The sequence below is a fragment of the Phaethon aethereus genome (assembly GCF_964289735.1).
Source record: "Phaethon aethereus genome assembly, chromosome: 11".
Taxonomy (NCBI): domain Eukaryota; kingdom Metazoa; phylum Chordata; class Aves; order Phaethontiformes; family Phaethontidae; genus Phaethon; species Phaethon aethereus.
The window spans coordinates 10,739,652-10,761,849 of NC_138587.1; the positions used below are offsets into that span (position 1 = coordinate 10,739,652).

The window sequence follows — 22,198 nt, forward strand, 5'->3', positions numbered from 1 at the left end:
TTATTTGCTGAGTCGAGATTAAGCTGATGCCCTGTTCCCAGCACTTGACGCATTCACTAATGTTATGTGTGATTTAAAAGCACCTTTCTGCCATGTGCCACAGCAGACTAGATAGGCAAAACCTGGGCTACCACAGGGCATGGGGACAGGACACGAGGGCTCCCCACGCCAGCTGTGCCGCAGCCACGTCCCACGAGAAAAGCGCACAGCTCCCCATCCTTTCCTGTGGTTTCAGGGAAACATCTTGGATGAAACGTGCAGTTGCAGAAAGCAGAAGCATTTCACACAAGGTTTCTTCATTGGGATGACGAGGCCCCCGGCCCTGCTGATGTTTTTTGCTTGTTTCCTCTGGAAGCAGCAGCAACATCTCCATCTCCACAGAGGACCCGCGGGGCCTCAGGTCCCTTGAACTAGGAGGAGAAAATTATCATGAAACAGGATCCCCCAGGGTGCCACAAGCCCCGTGCCGTGGGCCAGCTCCTGCGCGGGCGGGAAGCAGGGAGACGGAGCAGAGACACGTGCTGTGGCACGCCGGGGCTCGGGGCGCTTCGTTATTGAGCCGAGCCAGTTATTGCCAGCAGCTAAACCAACTAATAGGAAGGATATTTCCCTGGAGAGGGAGGAGGTTTCTGATTTAGACTGCGCTGTTTAAGCCCAGACTCTCACCGCAGCTAAAATTTCCTTCCGAGGGCAATAATTATCTCAATGCAAAGCCCAGGCCTGCGTTTGCTTTTCCGCTCCCTGTCCGGAAGGTTTTGGTGTAGAGGCTGCGAGTTCCCCCAGTGCACAGCCCAGCACCCCCTGCACCCGGGCTGCATCCTGCACCCTGTGCCCAGCTCTGGGGACCAGAGCCCGGGGGAGGCAAATAAAATCTCAGTGCAGAGTCTTCTGCAAAGAGCACCCTCAGGTGCTGCGCTAATTACCAGGGAGCAGCGCTGGTCCTGGCTCCAAGCCCTCTCCGAGCTGCAGTCCAAGGGCAGCACTGCTACTGCCAGCCCCGTATCTCCTCTGCTGGCTCTTGGATGAAAATTGCTTTAAAAGCTCCAAGAGAAGCTGTTTGGTTCTTCTAAGTGATGGGAATGCAAAAAGGAAAAGGAAAATGGAATGGGAACGCTTTTGTTCTCGGCTGCCAGGTAAATGAGGTTCAGCTTTGGAAAATGTATAGGGCCTCTAGTGCTAACTGCAGAGCGGGAGTCTCCAAGGGGTGATTTCTTCCTTCAGAAACATAATAATAGCAATAAATGATTAAAAAGAAAAAGGCCTAAATCTATATCCACAGTTAACTCAGGACTCCTTCAGAGTTCGGGGCTGTTGCTGGATAAATAAATGCTTATTTGAAAAGGGAACCTCCAGCCTCCTGCAAACGAGAGGCAGCGAAGCAGTGCGTGGGGCCAGCCTGCACACACGCAGCGCAGCCAGGGGGAAAACCCGCCGGATCAGGTTATTCCAGGTTTATCCCATGCGGGAGGACACTAGTCCTGGCTTCAGGCCCAGCCGCTCCCACCGCCGTGCCCTCCGCCAGCCACGCTGCCCCATCAAAGACGACGCGCCGGCTCAGTGCACGTGCAGAAGGTCAGGCTGGTGCCCACCCTGGGAGAGGTATTTTTCTCTTCTGACACGGCAAAAAAGCGCCAAAGTGGAGGAAACCTCCAAAGGAAACGCATGAGCTCACAGCCACAGGAATGCCTTCTTTTCCCTCCCAGCAGCTCCCAACCGCTGCGGCCGCCGTGCCTCGTGGGGCGGCACGCCGGGGCGCCCGCCCGGTGCCGGGCAGCGAGATACAGGCTCGGGGCGGTGCCGTGAGTCACGCAGGGCTGGGCCGGGCCGGCGCTGCCCGGCTCCCCGGCATGCCCCGGCACCCACGCTGCCTGCGGAGAGGGACGGCGCGCCCGGGACGCTGAGCGGTACGTAGGCTTGTCCCGTCCCCGCTGCCTCGTGGAAATGGGGTTTCTAGAGCATGACTGAAATAATGCCTTTCTGCGGCACTTTTCGTTTGACTTGCTGGCGGGTTAGAAGGTTGCACAGGGAAAGTTTCAGTTGTTCTTCCTTCTCATAGCATGGAGGTGAAGGGGAAACCCCACGCGCTGGCATACATGCTGCGAGGTGGAGCTGCCAGTTTCATAGGCAGAGTTAATGAACTACCTGTGTAGTTAGGGGGTAAATCCACGTTTTCACCCACTGTGGGATGTGTGGTGGAATCATGGTCCAGGTCAAAGCCCTTTATCCAACATGTCTGTGGATGAATTTGCAAGGTGTTCACTATGCAAAGCATGCGGCTTGTCTGAGGCCAAACTGCTGTTCAGGATATCGTCTGGTTTTTCTTGCACTGCTGAAAGAGCTTGTGTAGGGACCAGGTCTTGCTGCCCACACAGCAGCAGCAGGGAGAGCATTACTTTTTTAAAAAGCTGATGGCGTCAGCTGGAGATCTGAGAAACCAGACTAAATGGAAGGGTGGGACGACATGCAGTACCAAGTGCTTTCTGGGAGAAAGCAGCAAACACTGGTCAGCTGAAAACCTGCTCTAATAACGAAAGCATCCCTGTCTCCCAAGAGCAACCTCTTCACACTCAGAGCAGCCAGGGCTCGCGCTGCAGACGGGTAAGCAGGCGAGATGCACGATGCTCCAGCACACACCCCCGACTGCTGGGACACCTCCCAGGGACCGACCGGGACCCCTCAGGGTGCTGGCACCCAGGGCTTTGCTAGCTGCCAAAAATGCATTTCAGGTCCTCCTGTACATGCAACCACTAAAATCCAGAGCCCTTCGCCGTGGCTGCCCAGTGGCGGGACTACTGCATAGCCCCCGCTTATCCTGTGCTTTTGGCCCCAAATGCCTCTTCCCAGCAGCCAGCTTGCTGCCACCCTGAGCATCAACACTTGCGTCCCTCCTTTTGCCCCAGGGTTTTGGCACAACCTGCAAATCCATGGCACAGGGATGCCCCCCGAGCTGCCGGCTGCCATTCCTGCACTGGAGGGGATGTGATCTCTCCCCCCATCTCTCACCGCTGCCACAGCTCTCGATTCACTGCTTGGGGAAACCTCACCGGAGAGGCGAGCTCATAGGGATTTAGCTTCGTGCTCAGTGACATGTGCAGAGAACCAGACAAGTGTCCGCCAACAACAACCGAAAGAACAAGAGACCGAATCAGTGGCAGCCGCGGATGGGTGATGTTCCTCTGGCAGCATCGTAGCAAGCAGCAGGCAGGGATGCAGCTGCAGCAGGCACCAAAACCAGCCTGTGCCCTTTGCACCAGCCCCACGGCCCGGCTTTCTCTGCAGCACCTCCAGGTGTCATGTCCCACCTTGGCTGCAGTCCTGCTCCCGGTTGGGGGTCAGCCACCGCTGCTGGCCCCAGCCCCACACCCCTGCCCGCCACTGCAGTGCATCCTGTTCGGCTCCTGCTTCAGGATCAGGGCCTCACCCTGGTTAACCATTGACTTGTGCTGGGGGCATTTTCACCATAAGATGCCCTCTCCAGCTGTTTGGTGGACGGAGCAGCTGGCCAAGCATTTTCATAAGGTGAGGAATTTATAAGCCCTCCAGCAAACAGCGCTCTCCCATTGAGTACTCAGCAAAGCTTAGCTGGATTGACTAATTTCGAGACTAAAAAGATCATCTCCATCCTCTCGTGGTACAGCCAGCCCTGGACACACAGTGGATGTTCGCCCACCCCGCACCGGCCCCTCTTCTGCACCCCTGTGTTTAGTTTCACAGGAAACCCCTGACTTTTGGAGGGGTGATGCGCTGAGCGTGGGCACGGGTGACATCTGGCAGCTGCGTCCCCACCTCGCACCAGAACGAAGGCTCATTCACGGTCAGGGACCTGCTGGGAGAGAGAAGGATGTGTGGGGCTCAAAAGCAGCAAAAAAACCCCAAAACCAAGAAAGCCAGAAGCTTCTGGGAAAGAGAAGTGAAGTTTTCTTGAAGTGCTGGGAGGGAAAGGGAGCATCCACCCGCTGCATCCTGGAAAACCCCCCTGCAAGGGCAGGGACCTGCCCTGCTTCCTTCCTGGCAGCAGTAGCTCAGCGCTGCCAAGCAGCACTTCAGTCCTGAGCAGGCTCAGGGCGGAGCCGATGCCTTGCAATGCCAGGGAGCTCTGTAGCAATATTTGTCCGAGAACTTTTTTTGTTCCTGGGAGGGTTTTTAAGCAAATAAGTTTCAGGATTATTAGACAAATAACTCTGTTCATCACACACCACAGTTTCTTCCTCTCTCCTTCTCCTGCAAGTTGCTCTCTGGCAGATGCCAGAGCACAGTCGTCTTTTTTCCCAGCACAATCTTGGCCCCCTCCCCCCCAAAAAAAAGAAAAGAAAAAATCAATCTAAACAATTAAAAGATAATATAATAGAAATCCCAGGACAGTGCTACCCTCTTGTAATGCAATCAGGTTCCAGGAATTTCACCCAATAAATTTTACCTGGATTAGGATGGAGATAAACAGCCCAAATAAATAAATGACTTCCCTAAAGCAGTAGAGTTTATCGGTTTATTTTTCCATTTCTCTCTCTCTGCAACAAAATCAATATGTGCATAGAAAAACGACAAATTTGGTGAAGTGCTGTGCATTGAGCCCCAGTGAGGCTGGTGTCCCCTGCAGCGCCGGGGACCAAACAGGGACAGTTTTGCAAACCCAGGGGAGTTTCGCTCTGCTCCTTGTGTCTGAATTACAGCCCAGGTCCAAACCCTCACCAGCTCATGGCGTTATGGAGGGGAACTCAACAGGCTCCAAAAGCCAATCAATACCAATTTCAAAGACTTTGCCACTTGCCGAGGGGGATTTTAAGGTCTGCTCTCCTGCCCCCATCCCACCCATCATCTTGCCAGGCACTGGGCTGGGGAGCCAGGCGCAGGAGAGGCTCCCTGCGTTTAAAAAGCAAAACTTCATGCTGGAAGGAGTAAAATGCAAGAGTCCGGTGCTGTCCCCAGATCCAGCCACAATTGTCGTCCAAAAACCTTTAAATTGTCCATTTTCAGGTCTGTGGCTCTTCCACCAGCTCACTGAAACAGGCTTATTCATGCCAGTTCCAACACGAGTTTAAAACCCATTTCAGGGATATCGTGCCAGGGGTCTGGCATGGGCCAGGAGAAGGTAGCGCAGGGAAGAGCTGTGGGCATCACGGACCCCTGCGCCACCTCCTGCAGAGACAGATTCCAGCTCACAGCCACCTTGCTCTGGGAGGAATAGCTGCAAAGAGAAGTGAGATGCTGCTGAGAAGCAAATGCTTAGCTGATACCCTATCAAAAACACACTGCCGTGATACGCAAGGGTACACAAATACCTTCCAAGCCTTCCCTTAAAATGCAGATAAGCCAGGAGGCCACTCTCCCCTGGGCAGCCGCCAGCTCCTGCCAGAGCAGCTTCGGCAGCTCCTCCTTGCCACAGGCTCACGGCAGACGTGGGCGCCATGGAGGGGCTTTGGGGGGAGCGGTGCTGGGCCCCGGCTTCGGACCGCTGAAATGTCACCACGGGGTTGCCACTCCGGCCAGGCACTGGCCTCCCTGGCCCACTGCAAATTCCCTCTTGGGTCACAGGCCAAGCAGGAAAGCAGCAGCTTTCCTCCTGCAGTGCGGGTGTTTTTCCTCCTTGTTTTTAAGGCTGCCTAAAAGCTCCTTACGGTGCTGCTGTAACCTACCCCAGGGTGCAGGGGAAGCATCTCACCAGGGTGCTGAGGGGGAAAGCCAGGTCCATCCTGCTGGGTGCCAAGGGGGGTGCCAGGTCCACCCCGCTCAGGATGCCCAAGGGAGGACCATGGTCAGCCATGTGGCCACAGGCACCTTCCCTGCACTCAAGCCCTGGGAGGGGACCCGAAGCAGGGCTGGGCAGGAGGCAAAACCCTTCTCTTCTTCCTCGTGACGCAGAAGCCTGAAATCAACTTTCAGCCCAACCCTGCTACAACCTGCTGCTCCTTATTTACCCTTCAAACAGGAAAAGCAACTCTCAGCATAGCTCTTTTACGACTTTTCTACGCCAAGCCTCACCAAGGGCTGCTTTAGTTAACATCAGGCTCTTTAACTCTGAGCACATGTCTTACAGGTGACTATTTGCCTTAGGACTCCGGAGTGGTTTACAGGACGGACATTAACCAGGCTGCAGCCCCGAATTTCAAAGGTAGGCGTGGGTTGCCAGCCCCCAGGAGCCCAGTGTGTGGGGAGGTAGGTGCCTGTCCCATCCGCCGGGGCTGGCAGCAGGAGGAAGGAGGGCAGACGGACTCGCTCAGGTAGGAAATGGTTTACACCCTAAATTACAACCACTCCCCATTCATGTGGGTGAAGATGCTGCAGGATTTGGACAAGTGGAAATATTTCTGTTCTTAAGTCAGGTGCCTGCAAACCTGGCGTTGCCCTCCTTCTCTTCCCCTTTCCCTTCTCCCTTCCCTTCCCCCTTCCCTTCCCCCTTCCCTTCCCCCTTCCCTTCTCCCTTCCCCTCCCCCTTCCCTTCCCCCTTCCCTTCTCCCTTCCCTTCCCGGTTTTAAGGAGGATGAGCTGGTTCCCGCAGATTCCCCTGACTGGGCAAGGCCAAATCACAGCCTGTCCTCAGATGCCATCTTGCAGCCCGATATTTGAAACCTGCTTTGCATCACCCCAGAAGGAAATGCAGGAAAGCCATGATGGAAAATACATTCCTTGAGCTCATCACTATCAGGAGAACAGAAAAGCGCGATCCATTACTGAGAAAAGGACATGAAACGGGAGGGTGCAGGGCAGCAGACAGTCACGGTGAAGAGTTCAGAGGCTTCAGAATGACGGAAGCTCAATCAGTGCATCCTGCTCCAACATACAGGCGCCAGGACTTCAACATCAGGGAGGGACTGAGCACGTGTGCCTAACAAGAATTCATGCACCTTCGGTGACCTCTTAGTTATTGCACGTGTGCTAAACATAGCAGTTATTTTTTCATCTAATGTCTGCCTGGCTTTGGTGGTTACAGGTATGCTTTATGGTATTGCCTTCTTTGTCCTCAGGGTGACTCGTGACCACTGGCCACCCCCTTGGTCGTGCTCTCGCTCCCCATCATCATGCGGGTGACAGGTAAGGAGGGAGACAGATTTACTTTGTTCTGTCCACTTTTCTACGGCTCTTTATGCCTCTCTCTGATTTATATGACCCCTTCCAAGCCCAGCCACCCTGGGGCATGGGAAAGGGCCTTTGTATAAGCATCAGGTTTATAAAAGATTCATGCAGATTTCCGCACGTTGTATTTTTCCCAGTGAAACCCTCCGTGGGTGGGAAGATAGGGCTATTGAGACATTCCTGGTTCCATAAGAGCCATTCAGCTGCAGTATAAGTATATTTTTCTACTCTCTTTCCATGCAGGACTGGAACGTTTTGCTCCAATGAACATTGCTTTAAAGCCAAATGCCAATCACATTTGTATTAGCAGCTGCTTGGCTGTAGCTAGTGACTAATTGGGGGATAGCAGCCTTCCCAGCACTGGGAATGTAAGAAATATCTGGATTTACATAGCTTTCTGACCAATTATCAGATTTACTTTAATGCAGAGAGAAATATGAATAGTGCCTCCCAGTAGAAGGGTAATGCCTGTCTGAGCACCGCCACATGTTCTAGAGATACTAATTTGGACATCAGAGTCCTTTTAGAGGATGAAGGAAGGAGGGTTAAGATGCCTTCCCCTGCCTCACAAATGCTGGCTGTCACCCTGCGCCTGGTAACCTGGGGACACACAGACCAAGTCCCCAAGAAGCCAGAGGGATGCTCCGGTCCCTAACCCACACTGCTGCTGCTCCCATCTGGCTGCTCTCCCACCCCTAGCAGGCATGATCCAGTACGTGGCACTGTTCATCACGCTGCTGAGCACATGGTTCATCTTGCAAACGTACTTCGGTCACGGACAGAAAGCCGTCAGCCTGCAGAGCTGGCTCGGTGAGGCACCGGCAGGGCTCTGGGCAGGTCCGGAGGGAGGGGGTCACAGCCCTCTCGTTGCATATAGCTGCCGTGAACATTTGCACTTGCAGTCCTTGGCCGGGGCTACAGCCACCAGCTCTGACCATCAGGGCAGGGAGGGGACAGCGTGGTGGGAAGCTGCATGGGGGCGGGTGGCTCTGGGGGTGCTTGCAGCCATGGGGAGCAGTTTTGGAGAGCTGGTGCCTGAAGGGCTGCCCCTGGCTTGGGGAAGAGCTGGCGGCTCTCCAGGGTGTCTAACCCTCCCGCTTTGGTACCCACAGGTGCCTCCAAGAAGCCCAGCAGTGAGTACCGCTCTCTACTCCACCTCCGCCACACAACACCGCGCCAGGGCTGAGGGTGATGCACAACAGCTGCCTTCAGGAGTCCCTTTCCCAAGGCAAAAATCCCACCCTCCCAAAGACAGGGGAATTTGGTCATTGCGCACAGCTGCCGTGGCTTTGGCAGGCTCTGCAAGCTCCCGACCCCCCAGCGCTCTCCCTGCCCCAGCAGGGACAGCCCTGGGCCACAGGCTGCAGCAGGAAGTAGGTCCCGGGCCCGTCCGGGTGGCGTGGCACGGGTCCCTGCCCTGCCTGAGAATGGGGAACGCCGGGCAGAAAAGCCCCTCGGGGCAGGCCTTGAAGGAGCGCCAGCTCCCAGCGCTCCCCGGCGCACAGCCCTCCGCAATCCCCACGGTATCAGCCATGCCGTGCCGCGGCTCACACCCAGCGCCACCGGTGCCTCAGCCCACCCCACGCCTCCGCACCATAAAGCTCAAACAAGAAGCTGGTCCCAGCCCCAGCAAAAGCCTCATTAGTCCAGGAGTTGCCCCCTTAGTCACCGTGCCCCAGTGCCAGCCCTGCTCAGCCCCTCAGGGACGTGGCCTGTGTCTCCCCCGGGGCCAACACCATGGCTTCCAGCTCCACTCCTCCCTTGCAGGCAAGCAGCTGCCCCGGCACAAGTGTGGGAACCAGAAGAGCTGCCCCCAGAACCATTTTGCCTTCAAGATCATCAGCGGCGCCGCAAATGTGGTGGGACCCTCCATCTGCTTCAATGACATGGTGTAAGCAGCACATGGTGTGGATGGCGCAGCCGTGACTGTTTTGGGTTTGAACAGGGCAAGCTTGGCCTCTGCCAAGCACAGCGATGGCCCTCACGGTGCATTTGTGGTTAAAAAAAACCCTGGAACTAGTTTTCTTTGCTACCACTTCTCAGGATATTTTGCTATCGGCAGCCACTTTGCCCCATCCCAGTTTCACTGGCACCAGCATCTCCAGGGCATCCCCGCACTTACTGGTGCTCTCCACTTTCCTTTCCAGCCTCATGAGCAGCATGAAAAACAACATTGGCAGAGGCCTGAACATCGCGCTGGTGAACGGTGAGTCAGGCAGGCGCTAACCCCCTCTGCCCACAGCCGGGGTCCCTTCCTCCCCCGGGAGGGAACAGGCCACCAGAGACCCTGGCCGGCACCACAGCTGAGCCAAAATCACATCAGGTCTGTGTCGCATGGGGTGCACAGCCACAGTTATGGCTGCCAGTGAGATGGCAACAAACCTACCGGGGTCGTGCACGACGGCTCCATCATGGTTCACCATTACAGAAAATACGACACACCACGGGAAGAGCAAAGCATTTTACAGCAGAAACCCCAAGCTGGGGGCCAGGCAAAGCCTAGAGCCACCCCAGTGCAATCTCCCTGTGCTCTGTTTTGAATTTTAACCTTTCAGGAACAAGCGGGCAGCCCCTGAAAGCTGACACGTTCGACATGTACTCTGGAGGTAAGCGCGGGGGCTTTGCTGCTTGGCAGCTGCCAGCCAGGGCTCACACCAGCACTGCCGGCTACTTAGGCTGCTCATCTGTCACGGATTTAACAATAAGGTCTAGTGGACTTTGACCAGGATCGCCAGCTCCGGTGGTAAAAGCTCAGCTTTCCCCGAGGCCGTTGAGCCTGGAGTCCTCCTAATGCATCCACTTCCGAGGGTGGCTTCTCACTCCTCGTACGTGCACGCAAGAGCCTGAAAAAAATAATTCCACTAAACTGAATAAATCAGGGCACTTGACACCTCAGAGAGGCTGCTTTCTGAGATCAGATAGACTAATCCTGAGATTTTTGCAACTTTCAACTCAGTTTTTTTAATTCTGGTGGTGGCTGAGCAGCAGCTTGTTTCCCTGCCTTTTTGCAGGAGAATAAATGAGGAGCTCAGGGCATGGCAGGCGAGGTGTGACCCCCAGCCCCAGCAAGGCTGGGCACAGGGAGCAGAGCCTGGTGGCAAAGACCATGTCCCTGCACCTGCCAGCTTCAAACAACCTTCCCAACAGCAAGAAGATGCCCTGAACCAAGGCAGCACCTCCTCACAGCCCAGCTGGCGCTGACTTGCAGGATGCTGTAAATCCCACCTTTGTTGCAAAGCTGTTACCAAACCTCTCCAGGGTTTTGGCAGGACTCCCCAAAAATCACATGCTAATACCACCCCTATAGTGCTTTTGATTTACCCTTTGCCGTTTGAGCTTTTTCAGGGATCCATCACCCTTTCTGCTTTTTGATTTTTGCAGCCTATTCTTAATAATTCTGGAGTTTTAAGGAGAAACACCAATATCATGAGTTTTCAGGCTGAGTTTGTGAGCGAGATGGGCGGTGGGAGAGTCTCCGGGAAGGAGACAGCAGTCGGCTCCTGTGCCACTAGATGGGGCGTTGGACTCGAGCATCCCATGGATGCGGGATCAGGAATAATCCCCGCAGCACAGCCAAAGGCAGAATCGCAGGGCAGGCAGCTCTGCGGCCGAGCAAGCTCGCTTCTGGTGTTGGGAAGAAAATTCATACAAGATTTCACAGCTAGTGAGCAAACTTCAGATGCAAATTCCCCCCTGTAGATGTCATGCCAGCAGGAGGAAGGTGCCAGCCCCAGGATCTGCGGGAGAGCCCAGGTGGGAAGGCAAGATGGGCAATGCAGCATCTGGGAGCCCATCCTTCCCCAGGCCCACGACCCCAAATCCTGGCTAGCACCAGCACAGCCAGGGCACTTCCCACTGACCCAGAGGAGGTTCCCGCAGCTGCCATGCAGCAGTCCCTGCTAAATCCCTTTTTCTTTTCCTAATGCTCCTCTCTCCCAGACATTAACAAACTGGATACCTTCCTCCAAGAGATCCAGCATGGCACCATCGTGCTAACAGCCAGCTATGATGATGCTGCCACAAAGTGAGTTTGGCCCCAGGAGCAACATCTGGCTCCCTTAGAAACCCACAGCTGGGGGGAGCTGGAGGTGCAGCTGGTCCCCTCTGCGGTCAGCAGCAGAGGGGGGACAGGAGGGGACACCTGTCACCACACTGACACCTTCTTACCCTCTTTCAGGATGAACGACAAAGTACGGGCACATTTTGTGGAGCTGGGCAGCAGCCATGTGAACGAGGTGGGCTTCCGGGACAACTGGGTCTTCTTGGGAGCAAAAGGGCTGAAGAACAAGAGCCCCTTTGAAGAGGTACGTGGCCTTCTCCTGCCACCAGCTCCAGAGGCTCCCATCCTCTTGAGCCATATCTCACCTATCTCTCTGCAGAAGATGTGGGCCAGCGGTGTTATCCCCCACGTCGAGCCAAGTTGCACGTTTTGCCACACTGCAAACTTGCACTGTGCCACCAGCCCCTCCTCATTCATTTTCTCTCTTTTTTTTTGCTGCAGCACATCAAAAATGATGAGAAAACAAATAAATACGATGGCTGGCCTGAGCTGCTGGAGATGGAAGGCTGTGCCCCTAGGAAGACGGATTAGCATCAAGCCCCAGCCTGCCACATAGAGCAGCCTCCACCAGTCTCACAGGGACCCCAGCCCCATCGCAAGGACCCTGGCTCCCCACCACCCGGTCACCCAGCCCAGCAGCAGCTGCCCGCTCCCAGGGACCGGCCATTTCACAGCTGGGGCTGCGCAGGGCTTGGAGAAGAGCTGTACAAGTGCCTGCAGAGCCTGAGCAAACACCCAGCTGTCCTCACCTATGGGAGAACTTGGGGTATCTTATTTTTCTGTCTTTAAACGAAAAAATTTGTAGAAAGTTTTTCAGATCTCTTAAATAAGACATCTAATTATAAAACACTACCTTCTCACTTCCATTTTCAAGCATAATCCATACTTTTCCCTGCAGGCACAGCACGCCACGTCCTCTGCCACCAGCCAGGCATCACCATCACCCATCCCACAGCACCGCACATGGGTGCTCCCACTCCTCACATGGCACAGGGCAAAGTCATCCCTGAGGATGCTCAGGCCCTGGTGGTTTCCCCCAGAGCTCCTGCCAACACCCCGCTGTCTCCTGCAGCCACAGTAAGGCCAGAAGGCCACAGGGATGGCTTGCAGCAGTGTACATTAATATTTGTAGACCAAAGCGTTTTCCCCACTCAGTTGCATCTTTCCTGGGTTAAATCCAAGCTAAACCCTCCGTGGCACATCCCCAAAGGTCAGGATAACTCCAGGAATGTGCCAACTTGACTTTGCCCTCAAAGAGGGAGGGATGGATGTGCAAGTTCCTCGGGCAGCTGAAGTTGTGCAGCATGACCAATAGGTGGGAGCCTCTTACCGGGAGAGCCGGAGCCAGCAGCAGTCTGGAGCAATGCGACACAGCCGGGCTGGCACCCCGCTGTGGGCACCCACACACCCGCTTTCCTCCGGGAGCTGCACCCCATCCCGGGGCCGGCCGACACCGCCGGGAGAGGAGAGATGCCTGCCCAAACGCAGGCTGGCAGAGCCCCACAGACAACCTTCCAGGGTGGTTCCTGTGCCACTGCCCGAGGCCGAGGAGGTCTGGGGGAGCATCTGCTCGTGTCGGGGAGCATTCACCCGAGCACCATCAGTGCCCAAAGCCTCCCCGAGCACAAGCACTGCTGAGATCAGACAAGCTGTATGGGCGATGGCCCGGGCTTATCTGTCATCATGGACACGGATAAATTTGCATCACATACAGACTTCAATTTCCTATGATTGTATCTGGTTTTTCCCCCCATTCTTTAAAGCAGACCAGCAATTTTGCAGAACGTGAGGGTGGAGCATTTCTGCTGGAGCGCTTGGAGCTGTGCAGGGTAACACGAGGCAATCCTGGACAGTCTTTTCTGCGTCCCACAGCAGAGTTTGCCCCAGCACAACTTCTAACAGGCAGTTCACATTGGTTACCTGCGCCCACAGGTCGCCCCAGGGGAGCAGAAGTGAGGCACGTTGGCAGGTCAGGGCCAGGAAGAGACACAGCCTGTCCCATGCCAGCAGCCTTAGGGATGAAACCCTGGATCCAAAACCCAGCACCACTGTCCAAAACCAGCAAGGCAACTGGTTTTCCCTAACCAAGGAAAAAGCCCAAAATAAATTGTGTAACACCTATAAGAACTTCCAAAGGCAAAACTGATATAAAACCCCCAAACAGCCATCACAGAGGAATTCCCCAATAGCTGTAGTATTTTATTCCAGCTTATCCTCCGGCGCTCTTAAGGTGCACCTGACCATACCGAGGGAAGCCTCCACCATAAATCGATCCCTAAATCTGCTGCAACAGCCGTGGTTAATCCCAAGCACTGAATCATCCCTACCCACGGCAGCAGCGAGAAATAACACAACGCAACAGACACAACAGCCCTCACATCACACACTACCGCCACACTGCCAGCATAAATATGCCAACTATTTTAAGCCCCCTCAGAGGATCTAGATTCGCTCATAAGCCAAACTGAAAACAGCCTTAGAGCCGTAAAGGCGGCCGCGTGGTGTAAACCAGCGCACAGCATCAGCTACAGCCCAGAAAACAACCGGCCCCTTTCAGCTATAGGAAACTCTTCCTGGCCCTATGCAATGCACATTAGCAATCTGGGTTAAAGCCAAAATAAAGGAAATTTATTTTTCAGCACACTACAGATGGTTAAAACTAGCTCTGAATCTATCACTGAGCCGTTACTAAGGTACACTACTATTTTCAATAAATAGGAAGAGCTGAAAGTGCAACTGCTGTGCAGGGACCTTAAATCATAGCCAGTGTTCTGAAGAGCCATTCCTGCCAAAGTCACTGTGTCCCAATAAATTACAGTCCCGAATCTGGGAGGCAGGAGTGGAGGCTTCAGGAGTCAAATTTATCTTGCTTATTTTTTAAAAAGATCTGAAAAGTGTGATGAGTGCAGGGACAGCAGTTCCCAAATGATGTTTTTTTTAGTGCCTTAGCATTTTGAAAGCTATATTAACTGCAGAGACAGGCACCTACCTGGCTGGTTTTCATCGTGCCGCAACCCCCCGAGACTTCAGCAAACACAAGCCCTGACCTGCCCGGCCTCCCAGGACGCGGCTTCGGGTAACCTGGGGGCCACGGTGGGCTCTAGCAGTGAACAGGCAGCCCGAGGTGTTCGCAGGAGCAAAGTTTGCAAAAATCCAGTGCTGCAATGGGAGCCAAGAGCCAGGATGCAGGCAGGTAGCAGAGGGATAATCCTGCCTCATTTTGGGGGTGCAGATTTATTTTGGCAAAGCACCAATGCAGCAGCTAGGAAGGATGCCACAGGCGAGGACCGGCGGGTGCCAGGGCCCCGCAGCTGGGCGAATCCGCGTCCTGTGACATCTTGCCCTGTCAAGTGCAATTACTGTAATCTTCCACAGCCTCTCAAAATACGGATCCCGGCTTAGAAACCGGGCATCCGCAGCATGAAAGCTGCCTTTGTGCCCGGGCAGAGCCTGGGCAGGAGCCAGCCGTTAGGTGCACGAAGAAAATGAGTTCTCCACGTGCTAGGAGAAGGGAGGAAAAGCAAGCTTTCCCGCCCGGCCCCGCCGCAGACGGGCTGGATTTCACCCACGTCTCCCAGCAGCGGCCGCCGAGGGGCCGGGAGCTGCACAGCCGCGCATCCTCCCGGGAGTCACAGGGCCGGTGACCACGGGGAGCCAGCAGGTCCTGCGCCCCGGGTGAGCAGGGCGCAGCCGACGCGTCGGACCATGGGGGCGGCTCACGGGAAAAAGGTAACAGGGCAGTTTTATTCGGGACTGCTGAAGCGGTGGCGGGTTGATGGAGAAAACACCATCTGCTCACATGTTGCTTGCTTTGCCCCACGCGTGCTAAGGCGGCTGACGGCAGCGAGGGATTAGAGGGAAGGGACCCGCTCCTGGGTGTGGGTGTCACTCATCAGGGCTGGATTAAGTAATTCCACCTGATGGGCTCAGCATCGGGGCCTGCCAGGGCTTCCCGGACAGCGAGGAGGGGATCTGAGCATTGCGTTAGGACAGGCAAAGTTTGGCTTTCTGGGGAGAAACATCAGGCGCGCTCCAAGTGCATCCAGCAGCTTGCAGGCTGTCTCCCACAGATGTGGTGCACAGCAAGCCCCAAGTATTTCTTGGCCTGTGGATTGCTGCTGGGTCCCACGGCACCCACACACATCTCCCTCTCCTCCAGATCCCCAGGGGAGAGCACCCAAACAGCTCCGAAAGGAAACAGGGCTTTACAGAGTCAGGGTCATGCAGATGCAGCTGGAGATGCTGGTGCTGAGGATGCTGTTAGATGTCATTTTGCTTTCATGTCTGATGACATCAGTGCCTAGAGACACATCACTGCTATTCAGTTGTGATGCCCTGATCTGGTATGAGGCTTCTGGAACTTGTGTCGCAGCTGTAAGAGAAACGGACTCGTGCACCGCACTGGGTCAGTGCCTTCCATTGCAATAGGGACAGCTGCGACCCTTTGCCCCAGGAGGGGCCCTGAGTGCCGAGCATGGTCTGTGGCCCACAGAGGTGTGGGCACATCCAAACCAGGTGCCTTGCAGAAGCTGGCAAATCTGCTGGGCTTTCTTCCAAAACCAGAGTTCGACGCTGTTGCAGGGGAAACGTGCTTAAAACCAACCCACTGGCCAGTGCTACCAAAACCCAGAAGGAAAATCAGGGCTGATGAGGGACAAGTAAACATTTACCTGTTTTTTCCCGGACCTCAGAGAAGTGCCAGGTACAGGAGGAGATGCTCCCAGCCAGCCCCTGCTTCTCCGATGCCCACCCGAGGTGCCGATGCCGCGCTGGCTCCATCCAGCGCACACGGAGCCGTGGTCGCTCCTGGGGCCCAGGGCTACAACGGCACACCTCGGAGGAGCCACGTTCTGTCCGCAGCTAATCCCCAGACCTTTGCTCACGTGGCCGCGGACTTCAGGCCTCGGCGCATTTATACGGGCATTACTGAAAGCAGGGAAATAAGCCGGTTAGGCCAGGCTCGGCTCAGCGCCACACGGTCCAGCCCTGCTGCGTTCAAAGCGATCTACGCCAGCCTCCTGATCCCTAGACCAGACAGCTTTTGGACCACTTTCCCCATTGCTCCCGCTTTCCAAAACGCCACCATCCCACCACAGCCCGGCACTGGATGGCCTGGCTTTGAAACGGCCCCAGGAGCTCAGGCGCTCCTGTCGCACCAGCTCGCTCGCAGCTTGCTGGCACCCCAAAGAGCTCTGAGACAGTTTTACCTCCATGGGCACCAAAAGGTCAGAGATTTCGCTCCTGTTGCAGCCTCCCGAATGCTGCCCAGCTTGACAAAAGCCTGTGCCGCTGCCGGCCGGCACTGAGCAGGGGGTCTGTGGTGGCTCCTGGGCCAGTGCTTTACCCTTAGGCTGAAGATGATGAGGGATGGAAAAAAAAAAAAGACAGCTCCTTCTGCAGCAGGCTCCAGCCCCTCCTGCTGCATTCCCAGGGTGGGCACGAGCAGCAGGCTCCAGCCCTCCCTAAGGACCAGGCTGGGTCCAGGCGATGGGCGGGGAAGCTCTCCTTCCCCCAGCCCCTGTAGAACCAGCCCAGCTCAGGGGCTCTACCAGGCATGACCCCATCCACCAGCTACAGCCCGGAGGGGACCCACACGGGAGCACGGAGCGGGAGGAAGGCTCGGCACCCCTTGCCAGCACTGCCTGCATTAGCAGTCTCAGCTGCACCCCTTTAAGCTTAGACCAGCGCAGCACTCCAAGGGGATTACAGTAGTGGATTGTGGAGTGCAAGGCAATCCCCAGCTCCACAACAAAAGGGACCGGAAAGGCTGCCAGCATGGCTCCAAGGACATTGCTACTTTCAAAGGCTGTAGCTGCTCCCGAAAAACCTGTTCTGGTGTCACCACTGTCCCGTGGGTACAAGCCGACAGCAGGGCTCCAGCAGGAGCCAGCACCCTTCGCTGCAAGGCGAGGGCTTTGACAGGGGCCGGTTCCCTGCCGATTGCTCTGCCAGCCCCGCTGGCCGCAGGAACGTGTCTAACATCCCTCTAACCACAGCAAACCGCCTTCAAATAACCCTGCAAGCGTGGCCTCGCCGGCAGCAGCTCCCCGGGCAGCGGAGGGGGTTGTTTCCAGGCTCCTCCACCTCTCCGCTGCTTTTCTCCCCGGTTTCTCAAAGCAGGGTTTGCGTAGCAGCCGTTTCCCCAGGGAAAGTTTTCTGTCCCCAAATTCCCAAGAGTGTCAGTTTACACTGATGTCAGATGAGCTGAGATTAGCCTTGCTGCTGAGCCGGGAGCTTTGCTCTGCGGCTGGTTTAAAACAACAAGAGGCAGCACGCCAGCGCTGAGGAGAGAGGCTCCGCTTGTTCAGGCAAACCGCAGTACCTGGCTGCCCACCTTGAAAACCGGGGCTTGGAGAGCATACTTAAACTCCTCCGTCTGAGCGGTGCAGAGGGACAGGACCAGCATTTCTGGGGGCTGCAGGTGCAGTGACCAACCTGGGAAGACCACACAGCAGCGCTGCTCCCTCCCAGCCCCCCATGTTGTCACCCACCCTGCATGAAAACCCCATCAAAACCCAAGACGTAGCCACGTCTCCCCGGCACTGCCCCTGCACATCCGTCACCAGCCACCGCTCTCCCCTCGCATCACTCGGAGCAGTTTCCCCTAACACCTGGGGACGTCGCCAATCCCTGACACGGCTCAGCACAAGGCATTGAACCCACCCAAGGGACCTTCCTACGACCACAACTCGCCCCACCAGTGAGGGTGTCCCCACAGCCTGGCCGAAGTGAACAGGGCACAGGCGCAGACACATGGGACATGCTCTCTGGTCTGTCATCCCTGCTTCTCTTCAGGGGACAAGGGAGACAGCCTGGGGCATGCACCAAGTTGCCCAGCCACCACGGCGTGGCTGGCCCGGAGCAGAGCCCTATTTCAGTCCAACTTCAGCTTCTGCCAGGCTGCTCCACCAACATGCTTAACTGCACTTGATGGAGTTTTCTCACCAGCAATCATACATGTTATTCACACAATAAGGGGGTGAAGGTTACAAAAATCAACACTTCAGCTCCAGAACAAAAAGAAAGTCCCCAAAAAATTCCTCTGCAGAAGGGTGGGAGGGGGAGTAATTATCTTGCTCTACCCCTCGTTAGCAGGAGACTCTTAAGCAGGTAAATAAGTGCCACTGCCCTTCCAGCAGCTCCGCTGTGGGTAATGGCAGGGTCGTGTTCCTACTAAGCATCTGTGCAGAAGTCAGTCATCTTGTCTGTCAGAAGAATGGTCTCAGTCTTAAAAAGGCATATGTCTGCTGCTGTCACAGGGCAGGGGAAGAACAAGAGATAAAAGTTGTGGTTTTCAGGGTTTTCCACTCATCCTGAACGAGGCAGGAAGCAGCAGAGTATTTTTCCAGCATCGCTCAATGCTGAGCAAGGGACTCCCTCCCCCAGACTCCCCACACAGGTGAACACCCAAAAGCAGACATCCCTCCCATGGGACCAACCCTGACAGTTCAGCTCCGCATGCACGTATCCTGCTTGGCATCACCCCAGCACCAGGCCACAGATGCAGGGTGACTCCAGCTACAGCAGCATCCAGCACTCTCAGCACCATCACTTTTCTTGACTAGCACTGGCTGCAAAAAACATGGTCCAACAGGGAGCAGAGCTCCAAAATGCCAAGGCAACATTTAAAGGGAAAAATTTTAAAAGTCTATATAATTAAATGAAAGGTCCAGATCGACCAAAAAGCTGGTTCTTGCCATTGAAGAGCTTAGAAACTCTTATCCCAACTACAGAAATCCCGGGCCCTTGTTTTGGAAAGCACAAGAGTAAGGCAAACAAGAGGAGCTGTGTCTGTGGCTGGCAAAGGAGAGGTTTATAATGAGAAAGAAAAGGGCTGTTTCATGACAGAGAAATCCCCTCAGCAGAGCACAGGGAAGAAACTGCCATGAAGGGACCAGCACGGTGGCTTTCCTGGACACCGACCGCACGAGGCCAGAGGAGGCAGCCCTGGACGCGTCGTCCCTTCAGCTACCAACAAGGGCAGCAGCTGGAATTGAAACCGCTTCAAAAAAAAGACGAGGAATAAGGCCCAAATTTCTCCCAGGAGTGGTGGAAGAGCTCAACCACAGAAAAGCAAAGAGGCATGAAACACAGCAGCTTGTGACACTCGGGGGAGGCTCCGTGGTCCAGCAGCCCCTCTCACACGAGAGGGGCCGTTACAGGGACGCAGCCCTCCGCGGCAGCGCTGCCCCGTCGTGCTCCGCAGCCCGGCAGGCACAGCGGGGTTTTCCTGGCTCTCCCTGACAGCTATTTCAGAAAGCCGGTAGCCGATGTCCCCGCCAGCTCTTTCAAAGCCTCCCTGTGTCCAGGCAGCACAGGAGCCCTCCGAGGGACCCTGCCTGGTCCCGGCCGCTGGAGCAGCAGCCACCTCCCCTCGCTGGCCAGGGCTGTGGGTGCCAAGGCCCATGAGCAGAACAAGTCCCACCAACAGTCACTGAATGCCACCAGTTGTTTGGTGGCAATAGCCCCTGGATCAAATCCAAAAATCAGATGGCAACCGGGAACCACAGTGTTTCAGGGTCTTGGAGCGTCGTACTGCTTGGGGAGAAGGGTTTGCCACGTACTGCCTGCAACAAGCCTTGGTTCAGAGGGACAACAAGAGCTGATGACTTTGCACACCAGAAAAGTCCCAAATGCCTCATGAGAGTGGGGAGATCATTGATGAAAAGCCCATTTCTGGGCAAAAATAACATATGCCCAGAAAATAACAACTCAGGCTCATGAGACAGCAAAAACCTGTAAGTCCTCTCATCTGTCTGACACAGCACAGCTAGTGGGCGACTGGGCCACGGCTCATCCCAAAACCTCCACAGAAGCCCTCTAAGGTGACTTTATCCTGCCTCTTCTTGCCTTCCCCTTCTTCAACCCTTTAAATCCCACAGGTGGTGACACCTGGGGACTCTGATGAAGCAGAAACACTGCTCCAGCCTTTTGCAGCTTTCAAAGAAAGTAAACCAAAATGCTGTAGCATCCCAGCCCTCAGAAGCCAAACTCATTACAGGGGGTTGCCCTAGCTCCTGGAAAGAGATCACAGCTTTATTTCTTACCTCTTCATCCCAAGTACCCAGACAGCACAGGTAAACCAGCTCTAACACCTAACATAACCCCCTCCAGAAAGGCTGATATTTTGGTCCTGAGAGGGCTTATATGGGCTCAGTGCAGGCAGGGAACTAACTTGGACACAGCTGCCGCAGTTCAAGGTTCTGCCCTCCCCAGCCTGCACTGCTGCTCCGGCAGCGGCGCTGGATCAGCAGCCGGCGTGCTGCACCCCGCATCACGCCGCACAGCCAGCTGCCGCGACAGCCGTACCCGCTCTCCAGGCAGCTGACTTCGCCCTGAAGCAGCGCAGGGGCGCGCACACCAGCGCAGGACATGCAGCCCCCGTGCCAGTAAGGCAGCCGAGCACATCTCACCAGTCCGTGCATGAGAAGCTGTGATACAGGGGTGTGACCCATGGTTGAAGGTGCCGGGCAGGATGCAGAGGAGCACCCGGGGCTGCGAAGGGAGCCGTTGGAAGAGGGCTCGGACTGAAGGGAGGTGCATGATGCGCTCCTGGGGAGACCAGGAAGATCACTGCATGGGAAATGCTGCAGCTGCCAGGTCTGGGATGGCTCAGCTGTCCTCAAATAAAAAGGGATTAAAGCAATTAAAGGCTTCGCTGCTTCGCTCTGCTCCTGGGGGGTTTGTTCGAGTGGCGCCTGCTGCCTCCTCGTGAACCCTGCGATAACAGGGACGCCTCACCTCCTCCTCTGCTGCCTCCTCCATCTGCAGCCCGCGGTGATGCGACTGGCATCTTGTCCCAGGCAACAGCCAAACCTCTTCCCTTTGGCCCCTTCCCTTTGGCGTCGTGTCCCCCCCGCACAGGACACAGCTGGCTGCTGCCGGCACACGCTGCCCACCGGGAACAGACCACCCCGCTCTGCCTTGCCAGCCTGCTACCAGCAGTGCCTGGGGCTGCCGGGGCATTTCTGCCCCTACTTTTCACAAATGCCATTTGTCCAAGCTAAGGACCCATTCTAGTAACTCTGGCCAGGTAAAGAGCACGACAAGGTGGTGTCAGAAGAGCGGATTTCTGATGGCAGCACTGTCCTTGGCCCCTAACAAGTCCCCAGTTGTGAAATGAAGTCATGATGCCACTGCAGCCTGGTGGCTCCAGGACAGCATGGCACAGTGCCAGAAACAAATATTGTCCCTACTATTCATGTGGCATAAGCCTCCATTTTTGCAAAATGCCATTCTTCAAGGCACTTCAGAGTGTCTTAATGGTCTCTCTGCAGCATGACAGCACTTCACTCCAAAACTGCTGGAGCCCTTTTGTGCCAGTGATGGATGCTCTTCCCATGCAGTCAGCAGCATCCCCAGAAATAGTGGAGCAGTCTTTCACATCATCAGCGATACAACATCTCCAGCACAGGGCAAAAATAAGCTCCTGAGACAGGTAAAAAATGGTTCGTCTATAGCAACAGCTTAACTGCTGCTAACAACATTGAAGTGGACGATGCAGGTATTGCCAACAGATAGCAGGGTGAGAATTTGGCTTTGTCCTGGCATGCAGCAGCGTTACCTGCTCTGCACATTGCAAGGGACCAGATTAAAAAGCACAACTGCAGGGGAGGATTTTCTTAGAACTAAGGGAGAACAGCAGGTCCTTTGGCACCCACCAATGGATGGATGCACTGCTCCTGTTCATGTTGGGGAGCTGCCGAGAGCCGCCCCGTGCCCTTCGCAGCAGGATGTCGGGCTTCGCAGTCAGCTTGAATGCTGACAAATGAGTCTTGTGCACCAGCTGCCACGGGGCTGAGCCCTGTCACCGATTGCTCTCATTAATCTGCAGGAAATTTTCGGCTGAGGTCTGGTGCGTCGCACTCCATCTCCCCAGCCGCAGGGCCCCGTGCTCTCGAGGAGCAGCATTGGCTCAGCTTCAGCAGGGAGTTCAGCGGGGGTCCCTGCCCCGGAGCTGGTGGCTCCAGCAAGCTCCCCTTCCCATGCTGCTGCTTCCCTGCTTTAGCTTTTTTTGTGCTTTTTTCTGGGCAGCCTGTGAAATGGGACTCGATTTGCCAGCTTCCG

The 22,198-nt window shown here is 55.5% G+C and overlaps 2 protein-coding genes across 2 annotated transcripts in view; both read left to right on the forward strand.

Annotated features, from left to right (window-relative positions):
- Positions 1 to 7,775: 7,775 nt before the first annotated feature.
- Positions 7,776 to 11,662, forward strand: FAM3D (FAM3 metabolism regulating signaling molecule D; the record flags this gene model as incomplete). Its single annotated transcript, XM_082004581.1, has 7 exons — positions 7,776 to 7,881; positions 8,839 to 8,962; positions 9,219 to 9,277; positions 9,627 to 9,677; positions 11,011 to 11,095; positions 11,249 to 11,375; positions 11,573 to 11,662. The coding sequence occupies 7 exons, from the start codon at positions 7,776 to 7,778 to the stop codon at positions 11,660 to 11,662; spliced, it is 642 nt and encodes a 213-aa protein (XP_081860707.1).
- A 3,174-nt stretch (positions 11,663 to 14,836) lies between these two features.
- Positions 14,837 to 22,198, forward strand: part of FAM107A (family with sequence similarity 107 member A) — a gene marked incomplete at both ends in the record, with an annotated part of 28,342 nt that continues 20,980 nt past the window's right edge. Inside the window, one exon of the mRNA XM_082004809.1 lies at positions 14,837 to 14,860. Coding sequence (XP_081860935.1) covers positions 14,837 to 14,860 — 24 coding nt within the window. The remainder of the gene's footprint in view (positions 14,861 to 22,198) is intronic.